The sequence below is a fragment of the Canis lupus genome, chromosome 5, assembly GCF_048164855.1.
Source record: "Canis lupus baileyi chromosome 5, mCanLup2.hap1, whole genome shotgun sequence".
NCBI lineage: Eukaryota > Metazoa > Chordata > Mammalia > Carnivora > Canidae > Canis > Canis lupus.
In genome coordinates, this window is record NC_132842.1 from 18,843,428 (window position 1) to 18,861,437 (window position 18,010).

Consider the following 18,010-nt stretch of genomic DNA (forward strand, 5'->3'; position numbering starts at 1 on the left):
TCATACTTAAAGGATCTATTCAACAAGAGGACTTAACAATCCTCAATATATATGCCCCGAATGTGGGAGCTGCCAAATATATAAATCAATTATTAACCAAAGTGAAGAAATACTTAGATAATAATACACTTATACTTGGTGACTTCAATCTAGCTCTTTCTATACTCGATAGGTCTGCTAAGCACAACATCTCCAAAGAAACGAGAGCTTTAAATGATACACTGGACCACATGAATTTCACAGATATCTACAGAACTTTACATCCAAACTCAACTGAATACACATTCTTCTCAAGTGCACATGGAAATTTCTCCAGAATAGACCACATATTGGGCCACAAATCGGGTCTGAACCGATACCAAAAGATTGGGATCTTCCCCTGCATATTCTCAGACCATAATGCCTTGAAATTAGAACTAAATCACAACAAGAAGTTTGGAAGGGCCTCAAACACGTGGAGGTTAAGGACCATCCTGCTAAAAGATGAAAGGGTCAACCAGGAAATTAAGGGAGAATTTAAAAGATTGATGGAAACTAATGAGAATGAAGATACAACCATCCAAAATCTTTGGGATGCAGCAAAAGCAGTCCTAAGGGGGAAATACATCGCAATACAAGCATCCATTCAAAAACTGGAAAGACCTCAAATACAAAAGCTAACCTTACACATAAAGGAGGTAGAGAAAAAACAGCAAATAGATCCTACACCCAAGAGAAGAAGGGAGTTAATAAAGATTCGAGCAGAACTCAACGAAATCGAGACCAGAAGAACTGTGGAACAGATCAACAAAACCAGGAGTTCGTTCTTTGAAAGAATTAACAAGATAGATAAACCATTAGCCAGCCTTATTAAAAAGAAGAGAGAGAAGACTCAAATTAATAAAATCATGAATGAGAAAGGAGAGATCACTACCAACACCAAGGAAATACAAACGATTTTAAAAACATATTATGAACAGCTATACGCCAATAAATTAGGCAATCTAGGAGAAATGGATGCATTCCTGGAAAGCCACAAACTACCAAAACTGGAACAGGAAGAAACAGAAAACCTTAACAGGCCAATAACCAGGGAGGAAATTGAAGCAGTCATCAAAAACCTCCCAAGACACAAGAGTCCAGGGCCAGACGGCTTCCCAGGGGAATTTTATCAAACGTTTAAAGAAGAAACCACACCTATTCTCCTAAAGCTGTTTGGAAAGATAGAAAGAGATGGAGTACTTCCAAATTCGTTCTACGAGGCCAGCATCACCTTAATTCCAAAACCAGACAAAGACCCCACCAAAAAGGAGAATTACAGACCAATACCCTGATGAACATGGATGCAAAAATTCTCAACAAGATACTGGCCAATAGGATCCAAGAGTACATTAAGAAAATTATTCACCATGACCAAGTAGGATTTATCCCTGGGACACAAGGCTGGTTCAACACCCGTAAAACAATCAATGTGATTCATCATATCAGCAAGAGAAAAACCAAGAACCATAGGATCCTCTCATTAGATGCAGAGAAAGCATTTGACAAAATACAGCATCCATTCCTGATCAAAACTCTTCAGAGTGTAGGGATAGAGGGAATATTCCTCGACATCTTAAAAGCCATCTATGAAGAGCCCACAGCAAATATCATTCTCAATGGGGAAGCACTGGGAGCCTTTCCCCTAAGATCAGGAACAAGACAGGGATGTCCATTCTCACCACTGCTATTCAACATAGTACTGGAAGTCCAGGCCTCAGCAATCAGACAACAAAAAGACATTAAAAGCATTCAAATTGGCAAAGAAGAAGTCAAACTCTCCCTCTTCGCCGATGACATGATACTCTACATGGAAAACCCAAGATTGCTAGAACTCATACAGCAATTTGGTAGCGTGGCAGGATACAAAATCAATGCCCAGAAATCAGTGGCATTTCTATACACTAACTATATAACTAATGAGACTGAAGAAAGAGAAATTAAGGAGTCAATCCCATTTACAATTGCACCCAAAAGCATAAGATACCTAGGAATAAACATAATCAAAATGTAAAGGATCTATACCCTCAAAACTATAGAACACTTCTGAAAGAAACTGAGGAAGACACAAAGAGATGGAAAAATACTCCATGCTCATGGATTGGCAGAATTAATATTGTGAAAATGTCAATGTTACCCAGGGCAATATCCACGTTTAATGCAATCCCTATCAAAATACCATGGACTTTCTTCAGAGAGTTAGAACAAATTATTTTAAGATTTGTGTGGAATCAGAAAAGACCCCGAACAGCCAGGGGAATTTTAAAAAAGATAACCATATCTGGGGGCATCACAATGCCAGATTTCAGGTTGTACTACAAAGCTGTGGTCATCAAGACAGTGTGGTACTGGCACAAAAACAGACACATAGTTCAGTGGAACAGAATAGAGAATCCAGAAGTGGACCCTGAACTTTATGGTCAACTAATATTCGATAAAGGAGGAAAGACTATCCATTGGAAGAAAGACAGTCTCTTCAATAAATGGTGCTGGGAAAATTGGACATCCACATGCAGAAGAATGAAACTAGACCACTCTCTTTCACCATACACAAAGATAAACTCAAAATGGATGAAAGATCTAAATGTGAGACAAGATTCCAACAAAATCCTAGAGGACAACACAGGCAACACGCTTTTTGAACTCGGCCATAGTAACTTCTTGCAAGATACATCCACGAAGGCAAAAGAAACAAAAGCAAAAATGAACTATTGGGACTTCATCAAGATAAGAAGCTTTTGCACAGCAAAGGATACAGTCAACAAAACTAAAAGACAACCTACAGAATGGGAGAAGATATTTGCAAATGACATATCATATAAAGGGCTAGTTTCCAAGATCTATAAAGAACTTATTAAACTCAACACCAAAGAAACAAACAATCCAATCATGAAATGGGCAAAAGACATGAACAGAAATCTCACAGAGGAAGACATAGACATGGCCAACATGCACATGAGAAAATGCTCCGCATCACTTGCCATCAGGGAAATAGAAATCAAAACCACAATGAGATACAACCTCACACCAGTGATAATGGGGCAAATTAACAAGGCAGGAAACAACAAATGTTGGAGAGGATGCGGAGAAAAGGGAAACCTCTTACACTGTTGGTGGGAATGTGAAGTGGTGCAGCCACTCTGGAAAACTGTGTGGAGGTTCCTCAAAGAGTTAAAAATAGACCTGCCCTACGACCCAGCAATTGCACTGTTGGGGATTTACCCCAAAGATACAAATGCAATGAAATGCCGGGACACCTGCACCCCGATGTTTATAGCAGCAATGGCTACGATAGCCAAACCGTGGAAGGAGCCTCGGTGTCCAACGAAAGATGAATGGATAAAGAAGATGTGGTTTACGTATACAATGGAATATTACTCAGCTATTGGAAATGACAAATACCCACCATTTGCTTCAACGTGGATGGAACTGGAGGGTATTATGCTGAGTGAAATAAGTCAGTCGGAGAAGGACAAACATTATATGTTCTCATTCATTTGGGGAATATAAATAATAGTGAAAGGGAATATAAGGGAAGGGAGAAGAAATGTGTGGGAAATATCAGAAAGGGAGACAGAACGTAAAGACTGCTAACTCTGGGAAACGAACTAGGGGTGGTAGAAGGGGAGGAGGGCGGGGGGTGGGAGTGAATGGGTGACGGGCACTGGGGGTTATTCTGTATGATAGTAAATTGAACACCAATAAAAAATAAATTTAAAAAAATTTATAAAACAAGGCAGGGTGTAAAAATGCAGTGTTTCTAAAATCTGTTTGAACTGAAGTAACCATCAACTTAAAAGAGATTGCTATACATACACAGGATGTTATATATGAACTTCATGGTAATCACAAACCAAATATTTATAACGGATACACAAAAGGAAGAAAAGCATCCAAACATAATACTAAAAGTCATCGAATCAGAAGAGAATAGAGCAAGAAAACAAGGAAGTCAAATGAAAGAACAAGACTAAGGCTTCATTTAACATGAGTCTATGCTACATTTTTCTACATTAATAAAACCATGAGGGATCCCTGGGTGGCGCAGCGGTTTGCGCCTGCCTTTGGCCCAGGGCGCGATCCTGGAGACCCGGGATCGAATCCCACATCAGGCTCCCGGTGCATGGAGCCTGCTTCTCCCTCTGCCTATGTCTCTGCCTCTCTCTCTCTCTCTCTGTGACTATCATAAATAAATAAAAATTTAAAAAAAAAACTTAATAAAACCATGAATATACTATCAAAATCATAAGCCTATGTGCATTGATTGAAATGGGTATTTTAACAACAATGATACTCAATGGAAATGGGTTGTTATTAAAGGCTCCCTATCACTGCCATCTTAGTCATCAATCATTCAAGTGATGGCATCAAGGTAAATATATGTGAATTTCATTTGAAATATCCAATTATTTGTGGGGTGCCTGGGTGGCTCAGTCAGTTAAGTGTCAGAATCTTGATTTTGGCCCAGGTCATGATCTTAGGGTCATGAGATCCAGCTCCACTTTGAGCATGGAGCCTGCCTAAGAGTCTCTCTTCTCTGTTTCCCATTGCCCTTTACCACCTGCTTGCTTTCCTTCATTTTCTCTCTCTCTCTCTCTCTCTCAAAAAAAAAAAAAAAAAGAAAAAAATCAAATATTTCTTTGACTTATTTAGAAAATCTCTACAGTTGCTCAGCAAGCCATTTTATAAAAATTGAAATAGAAGTAATATAAGTTAAAAAAGGTGTTATAAGAAAGCAATTAGGGATGTGCTCTCATGTAAGAAAATGCCAAAACTTACAACATTTTTTAAACTGTTTTATTTATTCATTCATAAAAAGTACAGAGAGAGAAGCACAGACATAGGCAGAGGAAGAAGCAGGCTCCCTATGGGGATCCTGTTGCGTGACTCAATCCCAGGACCCCTTGGATCATGACCTGAGCCAAAGGCAGATACATGCTAAACCACTCAGTCATACGGGTGCCCCCAAAACATAGAACTATCAATTTAGTGTTACAAGTTTATTTAATTCATAAAAAGGACTTACCGTGGAATCGTTAAAATAATAAATATCCCTACATGGTTAAGTGTTTGGATTCTAATCGTTCACTTATGCATAGGGGTGGAAAATTGGGTTACAGCAAACTTTATTTTATTTTATTTTTTTTTACAGCAAACTTTAAACATAAACTATTGCTAATCAGAGAATAAGTCAAAGCATCTAAGTGTATTTTGGGTTAGTAGGTAATAATATTTACTTTCCAAAATCCAATTTAACATAGCTTTTCAAGGAAATGGGTCTGTTTGGGGGTGCCTTGGGAACTCAGTTGGTTAAGCATCCAACTCTTGATTCCAGCTCAGATCATCATCTCGGAGTCATGGGATCAAGCCCTGAGTCAGGCTCCACACTCAGTGGGGAGCCTGCTTGAGATTCTCCCCCTCCCTCTACCTCTCTCCCCACTCGTGGGCACACTCTCTTCTCTCTCAGATACATAAAATCTTTAAAAAATAAGAAGATAAAATGTGTCAGTTTAGTTGTATTTATTGAATAAAGTTAATAATAGGTATCTCTTGACAATAAGAGCTCCAGGAGCTTAAAAAAAATACCATAAAATTTCTGTCCCATTTCCTTATTAGCACAAACCAGTATAACTTTTACTTAATGAGTATTATTCAGTTAACTCAGAATTTCACCAAATTAAAAACAAAAATTTTATTGGAAATCTGAAACTCAAGAAAAGAAAGATAATATAACTAACCTTGATCAAGTGAGTTTGAATGCTGCTAACTGAAGTCTGCGGCCTTGAGGTAGGAATCATTACATTTTCTCTTGGAGTAACATTTCTATCCAGCAGTAAACTACTAGTCAAATTTCCAACATAAGGCCCTTCCAAGACTGGTCCCATAGTAAGAGTGCTGTGGAAAGGTCTGTTCTGCTGTCTCTCCACCAGATATTTGGTAGTGATATCTGCCAGCCTCTCATTAGTCCTGTGAAGATTACACAACACAAGTGCTTAGTATTTTATTTCTACCCAAATCATTCCTGCATGACCTGCATTTTTTTAAGTTTCCATAATAGCAAACAGAATGTGCCAGTAAACAGTGTTTTAACACTGAAAATGTGACAGAGCAGAGCTACTATATATATTTATAGGTTTAAAATTATTCCAAAGGAGTATATATGATTCCAGGGATAACTAACAAGAAATTCAAATTAGGGGAGGGAAAGAAATGGCTGACAGTGATGTACATGGATTGACAGGTAATACTTGCTACCTTCTGGAATGGCTGTAATTACAAGATTCTGGAGAATGCCATTACACATATTTGTATTTAGTAAACCAGTTCAGAACATAAAAATAAACCATCCCTCAAAGACATTTTCAAGGATGTGCTTTCACCACTCTTGTACATTTTACTCATTGCTTCAGAGAAATTGAGGGTTTCGCACCGAGGAATACCTCAGACCAACAACGTCTAGGGGCCAGGTAGATGGCAGAGCAGTGATCAGAAGGACCGAAACAGCTCCAGAGGCAATTAGCTGATAACACACTTACCAAGGCCCTGGAAGTAGAATCTGCCCTTTTTGTCTTCCACACACCCCCTCATGCCCACCATGATGCTATTTTTAACCACGTTGGGATTTATACTGCCTTTCACCCCAGTGTGAATCTTTCTCTGTTTCACATGTATACTTTTATATAAAGTAGAAAACCTACAAAGGTTTCCCCCACCCTCAGGCTCTCTAGTAATAATACCAAAGACACAATCAAGAAAGTTAATTTACCAACCTGCCAGGATGTATAGTATTGGCACCTGATCTTTTGGGTTAAAGGTGTAATCTTCCAAAAATGAACTCATTAATATTTCTATTTAGGGTAATTCTGACAAAAAATTTTATAGTAATATGCTGTCTAAATACCCACTATTTGCTTCGACGTGGATGGAACTGGAGGGGAGGGTATTATGCTGAGTGAAATAAATCAATCGGAAAAGGACAAATATTATATGGTCTCATTCATTTAGGGAATATAAAAATTAGTGAAAGGGAATAAAGGGAAAGGAGAGAAAATGAGTGAAAATATCAGTGACGGTGACAAAACACGAGACACACCTAACTCTGGGAAACAAACAAGGGATGGTGGAAAGGGAGGTGAGCAGGGGGTTGGGGTGACTGGGTGATGGGTACTGAGGGGGACACTTGGACGGGATGAGCACTGGTTGTTATGTCATATGTTGGCAAATTGTTATGCAACATGTTGGCAAATTGAACTCCAAAAAAAACAAAACAAAACAAAACAAAACAAAACAAAACAAACCTTTTAAGTAGGGTTGTAAAGATGCAGGTATGTGAATCTGCTCTTTCCACTATAAATTTTATGAAGTTTAAATATAGACACGTATTCCCAATGAAAATTTAGTGTTCTAATTGAAATATACCATAATTGTAAAATACATGCTGGATTTTTAAGACTTCGAATGAAAAAAATATGAAATATCTCAGTAATAATTTTATATTGATCACAAGTTGAAAGGATATTTTTTGACGTATTGTGTTAAATAAAATATATCAACTTTAAAAAAATAATATGCTGTCTAAATTATAAAGTTTTAAACAATTAGTTTGTAAAGACAACAAGATAGAGTAACTGAAAATATTAACGGGAAAAAGTAAAATCATATACCCCCCCCCCCTCACACACACACACAGAAAGAGGAGAGAGGCAAACTATCCTGGATGAACATAAAATGGTAAGTTTATTTACAAACGTTATTTTCCAAAATTATACTATCCAGTTGGCTTTCACTTCCTACTAATCTCATGAACCCATCTCCATAAAAATTATGCTTTAGAGGCAAATCAATAAGCTAAATCTATTTTCATTGATTCTGTTTTAACTTACTTGCTCAGTTTTTTTGTCAATGACATTCGCATTTCTGATTCTTCTAGGTAGAGTTGCCTGTACTTTTCCAATTCTATTTTAAGTTCCTGAGAATTTCTTATTTGGGATTGAAGTTCAGATTCCAGCTCTTTAATTCTGAGTGCCACTTGACTTCTTATTGAAGCATCATGACTTGCTCTTAACTGCTCTAAGTTTTCTTGAGATGCTGCTTGTCTCTAAAGCAAATTAAAAGCACAGTTTTAAAACAGCTAAAACTTGAGTAATTATAGTATATTTCTTTCCTTCAGTTGGGACTCAATGATTCAGAGAGCAATTTTAAATGTGTAAAAAAAGCTGAAGTGTAAAATATTTATCACCAATGTCACCTGAATTGAATCTGAATGATAAAAATAAAGTTTAATCATTCTTATATTAGTACTCATGCAATCTGATACTTCAAAGAACAAGAGAATCAATTAAAAATTTTAAAAAGTGCATAATACAACTTGAGAATAACCTGTTTCTTGATTTCTGCTCAGAGCATGTTCTCAGTCAGAGGTCCTGAGGCCAAGCCCTGTGTCGCACCCAGTATGGAGTCTACCCAGGATTCATTCTATCTCTCTGTCTCTCCCCCTCTGCCAATCCCCCTGCTCATGTTCAATAAATAAATAAGGAAATAAATAAATAAATGAAATCTTCAAAAAGGAAGAATAACCTAGGAACGGAACATGGAGCCCAATGCAGGGCTTGATTTCACAAACCTGAGACCAAGACCTGAGCTGAGATCAAGAGTCTGCTGCTTAACCAACTGAGCCACCCAGATACTCCATGGTAAAAGTTTTAGTTTTTTAAATTTATTTATTTTTAAAGATTTTATTTTATTTATTCACGAAAGCCAGAGAGAGAGAGAGGGGCAGAGACACGGGCTGAGAAGGAGGCTCCACCCTGGGAGCCCGATGTGGGACTCGATCCTGGGACTCTAGGATCACGCACTGGATCAAATGCAGGTGCTAAAACCACTGGGCCACCCAGGAATCTCCATGGTAAAAGTTTTATTTTATTTTACTTTTTTCCCCATGGTAAAAGTTTTAAATCACAATTTTTTCTTTTCCTCTTAATAGTCTTGTTTCAGGGGATCCCTGGGTGGCTCAGCGGTTTACCACCTGCCTGCGGCCCAGGGTGTGATCCTGGCATGGAGCCTGCTTCTCCCTCTGCCTGTGTCTCTGCTTCTCTCTTCCTCTCTCTGTGTATCTCCTGAACACATAAATAATTTCTCAAAAAAATAGTCTTGTTTCACACATACTGGTCATAAATCATTCTGAAAGATCAATTTAGTGAGAATAATGATGAAAACTGAAATCTTTACAGGGAGGAACGAATGCCTCCAGAAATATACCAAACAGATTGCTGTAAAGGAAGCAGAGGAAACCTACACAATGCATATAACCAAAGTGTAATTTGTAATGAAATAAATGAAAGCGTATCACAGATCAATAAACTAACCTGTAAAAATAGATTGACTTCTTTTAATCTTTCTTCTACAATCAATCTTACTCTCTGGTCAATCTCCCATTTATAATACTTTTCTACTTGAATGCCTTGTACCACATTGACTTCTGCATGACTTCTGAGGTTTACTACTTTTTCTTCCAAGTTCTTTTTAATCTGTTTTAGTTTTTCACATTCCCTCTCTGTTGCTTTCATAGATAATAACTCCTGTTGAAGAACTTGATTTTTTGCATCCAGGTCTATACATCTTGAAGATTCAGTTTCCAATCTTGCTCTAAGATCACCAATCTGCATGAATAGAACAATACAGTTTGGAAATGGAATGAAATTAGTTTAACTCAAAACTATAACCAACATTTTAAAAAACATTTTATGTTTAAGTCTCTGTACTGAACCGTAGGCTCGAATTCATAACGTTAAGATCAAGAGTCATATGCTCTACTGACTGAGTCAGCCAGGTGCTCCCATTTTAAAATAAATTCATTTGCAATAAAATATAATCTATAGTGTAGTAGAGTCTTAGAATGTGGAACCCTGAAGCATTTAGAAAATTAAGAACAAAGTTAAAACCACTAGGAGTTACTAAAAAAGATCTCTGCTATCATTGTCTTTGCCACACAACATTTGTACTTCATTTTATGCTTTTATTTTTCTATGACTGCTTCAGATCTTTCCTCCATAAAATAACTGTAAGTCACCTCTTAGTATAAAGTCTCTTATATAGGCAAATTGAATTCAAATAAAATTTTAAAAAAGAAAAGAAAGTCTCTGGCCCCTTCCCCCATCCTAACACACCATAATTTTTAAAAATTATTTATTCATGAGACACATAGAGAGAGGCAGAGATATAGGCAGAGGGACAAGCTCCACAGGGAGCCCGATGAAGGACTCGATCCCAAGGCCCTAGGATCATGCCCTGAACCAAAGACAGATACACAAACCACTGAGCCACTCGAGTGTCCCAATGAATACTCCCATTAATTTTTAAAAAGTTTTAGTAATATCATATTGACTTATGTAGGTCTGAACCAATAAATGCTTCCTAAGAGAAGACTTTGAAAATAAGACTCTAATTATTGAATCTATAAATACTGATTCTAAGCCACAAGCCTTTTTCTGAATTACAAATGACTTACATTAATTTGAATTGCATTCCCAGGAGAAATGATTCTCAGGATTAAGAAACCACACCTCTCAGTATAAAAATTTAGTGAGATGAAACATATACTTTCGGACAAAAAAAAAAACCACCTAATTGAATAGTATTATCTTATAATCCTCTGTTACTCCCACAAAACAAGGGAACATACTAAGCACCAAAAACCACCACTGAAAAACCTGACAGGGTTTCAGTGATTCTGAGTTGGGAAGAACTTCTTTCTTCTGGATATGATTGATAAGACAGGGTAAGTGGATGTGGTGGTTTTATAAATTTTTTGACACTTCTCCCATGATAATCCCACCCCTTAAAATGTGCTGACCTTAGTAATTGGTTTCCAGTGAATAGAATTCGGCAGAACTGCTGTGTGATTTTTTTAAGGCTAGGTTAAAAAATGTGATATAGCTTCCATTGACATTCTTCTTCTAGGGAAACTAACCCTTAGAATCTAGCTGCTGTGGGAAGCCCAGACCACCTGGTGTGTCTTCATGTAGACATTTCAGCTGAGACTGACCCAGCTAACGTCCTTGCCAAAAGCCAGCCTCAACAGCTAAACATTTGCATGAACATGATTTTAGATGATTCTAGTCCCCAGCTTCCAGTCATCTCAGCTGACACCAAATGAAGAAGAAATGAGTTGGCCTTACTCGGCTTTGCCTAAACTAAATACTTGTGAACCAAATAAATGCTGTTTTGAGCAACTAGGTTTTCAGGTGGTTTATGATGCCGCAATAAATAACTGGCACAGAAACTGATATTAAACATGGGGTGCTGACATTAAAATATTTAAACCTGAACCTCCTTTGAACCGAGAGGTAGGTAGAAACTGAAAGGATGTAGGGAAGAGTAAGAATGAAAACCAAAAGGGCTTCCAACAGACTGTTAATGGAAACCTGATGGCCCTTGAAGAGGCTGACAGTAAAGGTTCCAGGCAAGTGAAGAAAATGACACTAGAGGAAAAGGAACTCGTGCCACAAACCACTTGAAAGTAAAACGGGACACAAAAGATAAACTAAACAAGGTCTATGCAGTATGAAAGACCCAGACAAACTGGGTGCAAATATTTTCTCCACATTTATAGCCTTTCCATATGCTGAAATGTCAAATAATGCTAAAATAAAGAAATGCATCCTGGGTCAAGAGCAAATCCAGGAAAACATGGCCTATGGATGAAGCCAAGATTATAAAACCTTTTGTTAAGACCTCAGAAGGATTTCAGGTATGCCTCAAATTTCTTTAAGGATCTTAAGAGTATGAGCTTCACAGGAGAGCCCAGTTGAAAAGTTTATCTCAAAAAGATCCGGGAGACTGGCTTTTCTACTGACATAAAATCAATCCATTGATTCTCACAGAAAAACTCAAGAAGTTAAGAAAATTATAGCATCAAAACCACTGTTTGCGAGCTTGGACTAAAAGAGACCTAGATAGCACGGACTGAAAATAGGCCTTTGGGTCTTAGAAGTCCCCACAGGGAGGCAGCAGGCTGAAAACACAACTGCAAACACAGGTCATTGGACAGAACCAAGAGCTCAGAGAGGATAGACAGCAAAGAGCCATGGAGAAAAATTTCCATGGTTTCAGACTAAGTCTGACTGAAAAATGGACAGCATGCATCAGGCTGCATTTCAAACCTGCTATGGTCTAGTGTGACTTCCATCTTCTTTCTGAATGGAAGAGTCTTTAGCAAGTAACCAGAATGTTGTGTTTTCAATAGTAGAGAATCGTTCTCTTTAATTCTCAAGTCTTCATTCCTATTGAGAGAACCTGCACTCCAGGGACTAAAATTTAGACAACAAAACCCTGGCACCTTATCCCCGCTGCATCTGATTAAGATGGCAAGATCTTGGACTCCATCCTGAACCCGATGCCATGATAACTGAGATTTGTCGGAGGTACTGGGAGGAGGTGAGTGCATTTTTCATGTGAAAGGAATATCGAACACTGTGGCCAGTGGGTAAATTACACTAAAAATTGCGTTCTTCATGTGTTCATAAGTGTTCCAGTATTCCATTAAAACTAAACAAAACAAAAAGACCGTGGGCTAACCTTAGTGACTTGCTACTAACGAACAGACTATGGTCAATGTGATGTTGTGTGTATTCCAAGGCTAGGCTACAAAAGGCAACACAGCTTCTGCCCTGTTCTGTATCTCAGCCTGCTTACTCGGAATTTAGCCCCTCCTCTTGTGAGGAGGCTCAGGCCACAAAGAGAGTCCAGGTGTGCCAGTGTAAGCATTTTGGCTGCCTGCCCTAACTATAAATCTAGGCAACAGCCAGCATCAACAACACCAGACATGAACTTTTTCTCTTGGTTTTTCCCCATTTAGGAAGACATTATCTGTGCATTTTTTCATATATTCCCTTTATTATGTTGAGGTATGTTCCCTCTTAAACCTACTTTGTGGAGGGTTTTTATCATGCATGGATATTGTACTTCATCAAACGCTTTTCCTACATCTATGGAAATGATGATGATTCTTCTTTCTTTTATTAATATGGTGCATCACACTGATTGATTTGCAGATACTGAATCACCCGTGTAACCCAGGAATAAATCCCATTTGATCATGGCGGTGATTTTCTTAATGTATTGTTAGATTCAGTTTGCTACTATTTTGTTAAGGATTTTTGCACTAGAAAATTGGCCTGTAATTCTCTTTGTGGTGTCTTTATCTGGTCTTGGTGTCAGGGTAATGCTGGCCTCATCAAATGAATTTGGAAGTTTTCCTTCCTCTTCTGTTTTTTGGGACGGTTTGAGAAGAACGCATACTAACTCTTTCTTTAAATGCTTGGTAGAATTGGACTCTGAAGCCATCTGGTCCTGGACTTGTGTTTGTTCCAAGTTTTTGGATGAGTGATTCAATTTCTTGGCTGGTTAGCATTCTGTTCTACTTTCTTCCTGCTTCAGTTTTGGCAATTTATATGTTTCTCGGAACTTATCCATTTCTTCTAGGTTGTCCAATTTGTTGACATATATTTTTCATAATATTCTCTTATAATTGTTTGGATTTCTGCAGTGTTGGTTATTCTCCTCTGTCATGTGTGATTTTATTTGGGTCCTTTCCCTTTTCTTTTTGAGAACTATGGCTAGAGCCTTATCAATTTTATTAAATTTTTCAAAGAACCAGCTACTGTTGATCTGTTCTATTTTTATTTGTGTTTAGTTTCTATATCATTTATTTCCACTCTAATGTTTTTTTAAAGATTTATTTATTGGGGCGGGGGGGAGGGGCAGAGGAAAAGGGAGAGAGAGAATCCACCAGTAGACTGAGGTTGGAGGCTGAAGCAGGCTTCAATCCCAGGACCCTGAGAACGTGACCTTAGCCAAAATCAAAGAGTTGGTCAGTTAACCAACTCAGCCACCCAGGACCCCCATTTTTCCTCTAATTTTTATTATCTCCTTCCTTCTGCTGGCTTTAGGTTTCATTTGTTGTTCTTTTTCTAGCTTCTTTAGGTGTAAGGTTAGTTTGTGTTGAGATTTTTTTTTTTTTTTTTTGCTTCTTGAGGTAGGCCTGTATTGCTATATATACTTCCCTCTTAGAATCACTTTGGCTGCATCTCAAAGGTTTTGGACAATTGTGTTTCCATGTATTTTGAAATTTCTTCATTTATTTCCTGGTTGGCCCACACATTGATAGTACGATGTTATTTCACCTCCATGTATTTGTGGTCTTTTCAGACGGTTTTTTGTAGTCCACTTCTAGTTTCATAGTATTGTGGTCAGGAAAGGTGCATGGTAGGACTTCAAACTTTTTGTACTTCCTAAGGCCTGTTTTGTGGCCTAATGTATGATCTAGTCTAGAGAATATTCCAGATCTGTATTCTAATTTCATTTATTGCACTCTTCATCTCAGATTCTTTTTAAACTCTTCTATCTCTGTTGTAAGGGTCTCACTGATGTCTTCCATTCTTTACTCAAGTCCACTGAACATCCTTATGGTCACTGCTTTAAATCCTCCACCAGGCACGTTATTTCTCTCTCTCTCACTTAGATCTCTGGCCCTGTGGCATTATCCTGTTCTTTCATTTGAGATAAATTCCTCTGTCTTCTCATTTTGTCTAGGTCTCTGACAGTTTCTCTGGGTTAGAAAAGCCAGTTATGTCACTTGTTCCTGAAAGTAATGGACCACTGAAAATGGTCCCGTAGTGCCCAGGGCCTGGTGCTTGAGGGAGGGTCTCCAGGGTGTGTGGCATGCACTCTGCTACTGGGTTCTGGCTCCTCTATCCCTCAGGCCAGTCATCTGAGAGATAGGTTCTCAGTATCTGCTGTGGGCAGTGTTTGGTACTTGGCCTGAATCTAGCAGGTTTGAACTAGCTTGCGAAATGAGACCTGTCACACTCCACTGGAACTGAGACCCTGCAAAACTCTGGTCGGGACACATGGTGTCTGCAGGGGTTTGTACTGGTCTTCTGGGGGAAGGGCTTGCTGTGCTGGAACTGAGGCAAGCATGATTGAAAAGGGCAGTTCCCCTGGAGTGCAAACGGGTGGTGGCTGGTGTAAGCAAGTTAGGCAGCTGGTGTCAGAGTGGCACTGATTCCCACAGGTGGCTCTGTGTTTGTGCTCAGGGCCAGGGGAGGGAAATGGCACCAGCCAGCTGGTTCCGTTCTGTGTGCCTCTCTCCAAGTATAGTGCCCTACACATTCTACCGTAGCCAAGCCCAATAACCTTTAAAATTCCAGGCTTTAAGACCTCCATAGTTGCAAGAACTCAGGAAATTCAGCCACTCTCCTTTTCCAAGCCAGTAGCTACGTGCATTCCCAGGTGTTCTCTCCTGCCCTTCGCTGGGACCACTACTCCCTCCCATCTGCTGCAGATAGGATCTCTTTCTCTTCTAAACTATATCTCTGTACTTCCAACTTTCTTTAAAGTGGCCTCTTCTCTCTCTTTAGTTGTGACCTTTGTTCTGTCAGTATTCAGGTAGATTTCTGGGGTATGTAGGATGAGTTGATAGGTATCTAGTTGTATTAGTGGGATGAGGTGAGTCTAGGCTCCTCCTACCCTGCCACCATCTTCCTTTCTCTAAGACATTTTTTCTAAAGAATCCCTTCAATTACAAATTATTAAAACTAGACAAGAACTCCTCTTTTAAATTTCCCCTCATGTTAGGGGAGAAAAACGACTGGCAAGCAGAGAGACATGTGATTTGAAGTATAACAGCTGAACAACTAGTAAAAGTTTAATAAGCAAAACGGAACCTTTTATCTGAATTCAGGTAACTGCAATTCTAAAAGAAAGAGGCAGCATTGAGTGCTTTTAAATCAATAATCTTCATTCTCCCTTCATCAGTGATGAAATAAGGAGAACGTTATGGAATAATTTCTAATCTTTTCATTAGCGAAACAAATGTATTATCTTTGGCACACTTAAATTAAATATAATTTCTCCTTTATCTTACTGCAAGCTTATTTTTCAGGGGAGGTAGTAAGACTATCTCATCTTTATATGTACTAGAATGCTTCTCCATATCATATAGGTTCACTTTGAAATTTTTTTGTGATTCAAATTGCTCGCCTACTATTTGTCTCTGATAATTTGATTATTTTTAAAAATATTTAATTTATTTATTCATGAGAGACACACACAGAGAGACAGAGGCAGAGACACAGGCAGCGAGAGAAGTAGGCTCCATGAAAGGAGCCTGACGTGGGACTCAATCCTGGGTCTCCAGGATCACGCCCTGGGCTGAAGGCAGTGCTAAAAACCACTGAGGACCTGGGCTTCCCTGATAATTCAATTAAATGCAACAAGATATTTTACAGGTGTATTCTTGACATAATGTAATGAAATGTTTATTCTATTAATTATGTATTGACCTATCAAAGTACAGCTATGCATATCTTTCTATTTCAGTAAAAGAAGATGGATACAGGCAACTCTGTTTTCCAAGAATGTAGGATCTGTGCCAAGAACGGGATCGGCGCCAGTCTTGTATGCACAAGAACCAGGTCAAAAGAGTATCTAATTGTGAACTTTAAGATGATGGATTAGCAAGACTTCCAAACAGGAAGGCTGATAACCCAGAGTTAATCCTTTATATCCTAGATGGTGAAATCTATGGGTGAGTCTATGCATTATAACAAGTTCATAAAACACAACGAAGTACATAGTAGACAGTGGATCCTACAACCAAGACGATGGAAATGGATGCGGGAGGCACTGAGTGAGAAACTACAGGTATTACTGGAGAAGAGAAACGGGACTCTATCTTTTTGAGCCTGGCTTCTCATTGGGTCAGGTAGTCAGCAAGACATAAGCTGGCAAAAGGCTCCTTCAAAAAGTATAAGTCTCTACAGGAGTAAAGTTAGGTTCTACTACATTGACTTATTACATAATTGTAATATAAATGAGTGGTAATTTGCAAGAGGACCAGGAAAGAATTCTCATAAAATTTGATTTGCTAGTGGCCTAAAGATAGACATATAGGTCAATGTATTAGAATTGAGAATCTAAAAATAAACTCTCAAATTATGGTGGATTGATTTTCAACAAGGGTGTCGAGACACTAAAATGGAATAAGAATAGTCTTTTTAACAAATGGTACTGAGACAAATGGATATCCACACACAAAGTAATAAAATTAGACCTCTACCTCATAACATATGTACAAACTTAACATGAAACATTAAGAGCTAAAATTATAAAACTCATAGAAAAAACAGGTGTGTATGTTCGTGATTGCATTTGGCAACAGTTTCTTAAATATGGCATCAAAAGACAGAAACAGATTAAGGATTTCATCAAAATCTAAAAAATAAAAGCTTCTATGCTTCAAATGTAACCATCAAGCAAAAGTGAAAAGGCAAGGTGATGAATAAAATATTTGAAAATCATATCCCTGATAAGGGGTCTGTAGTTAGGATATAGATAGAACTCTTACAATAATGAAAAGACAGTCCAATATAAAAATGGGCAAAATAAATGATTAGTTCTTTAAGCAAGATATAGAAATGAATAATGACCACATATAAAGGTGAGATGCTCAACATCACTAGTTCTAAGAAATATGCAAATTAAAACCACAAGACAGATGGAACTCAACAAGTGTATTATGCTAAGTGAAATAAGTCAGAGAAAGACAAATACCATATGATTTCACTCCTATGTGGAATTAAGAGGAAAAAAAACCAACAACAGATGAACATAGGGGAAGGTGGAAAAAAAGGAGAGAAAGAGAGGCAAACCATAAGAGACTCTCAACCATAGAGAATAAACTAAGTGTTGCTGTCGAGGTGGGCAGGGGGGGCTAGATGAGTGATGGGTATTAAGGAAGGCACTTGTACTGATGAGCACTGGGTATTTAAGTGAGGAATCACTAAATTCTACTCCTGACACCAATATTACATGATATGTCAACTAACGAGAATTCAAATAAAAATTTTAAACAAATGAAAATACCCCTACAACGTGTCATTTTACACCCAATAGGATAGCTATAACAAAAACAACAGATAATGACAAACAT

General features: G+C 38.2%; 1 protein-coding gene across 1 annotated transcript in view; it reads right to left on the reverse strand.

Annotated features, from left to right (window-relative positions):
* The window catches only part of LOC140633288 (ankyrin repeat domain-containing protein 26-like), a 72,724-nt gene that overhangs the window by 17,518 nt on the left and 37,196 nt on the right, over window positions 1-18,010 (reverse strand). The window contains exons 10-12 of the mRNA XM_072825619.1: window positions 9,384-9,677; window positions 7,902-8,116; window positions 5,757-5,985 (exon numbers count right to left, since the gene is read on the reverse strand). Coding sequence (XP_072681720.1) covers window positions 5,757-5,985; window positions 7,902-8,116; window positions 9,384-9,677 — 738 coding nt within the window. The remainder of the gene's footprint in view (window positions 1-5,756; window positions 5,986-7,901; window positions 8,117-9,383; window positions 9,678-18,010) is intronic.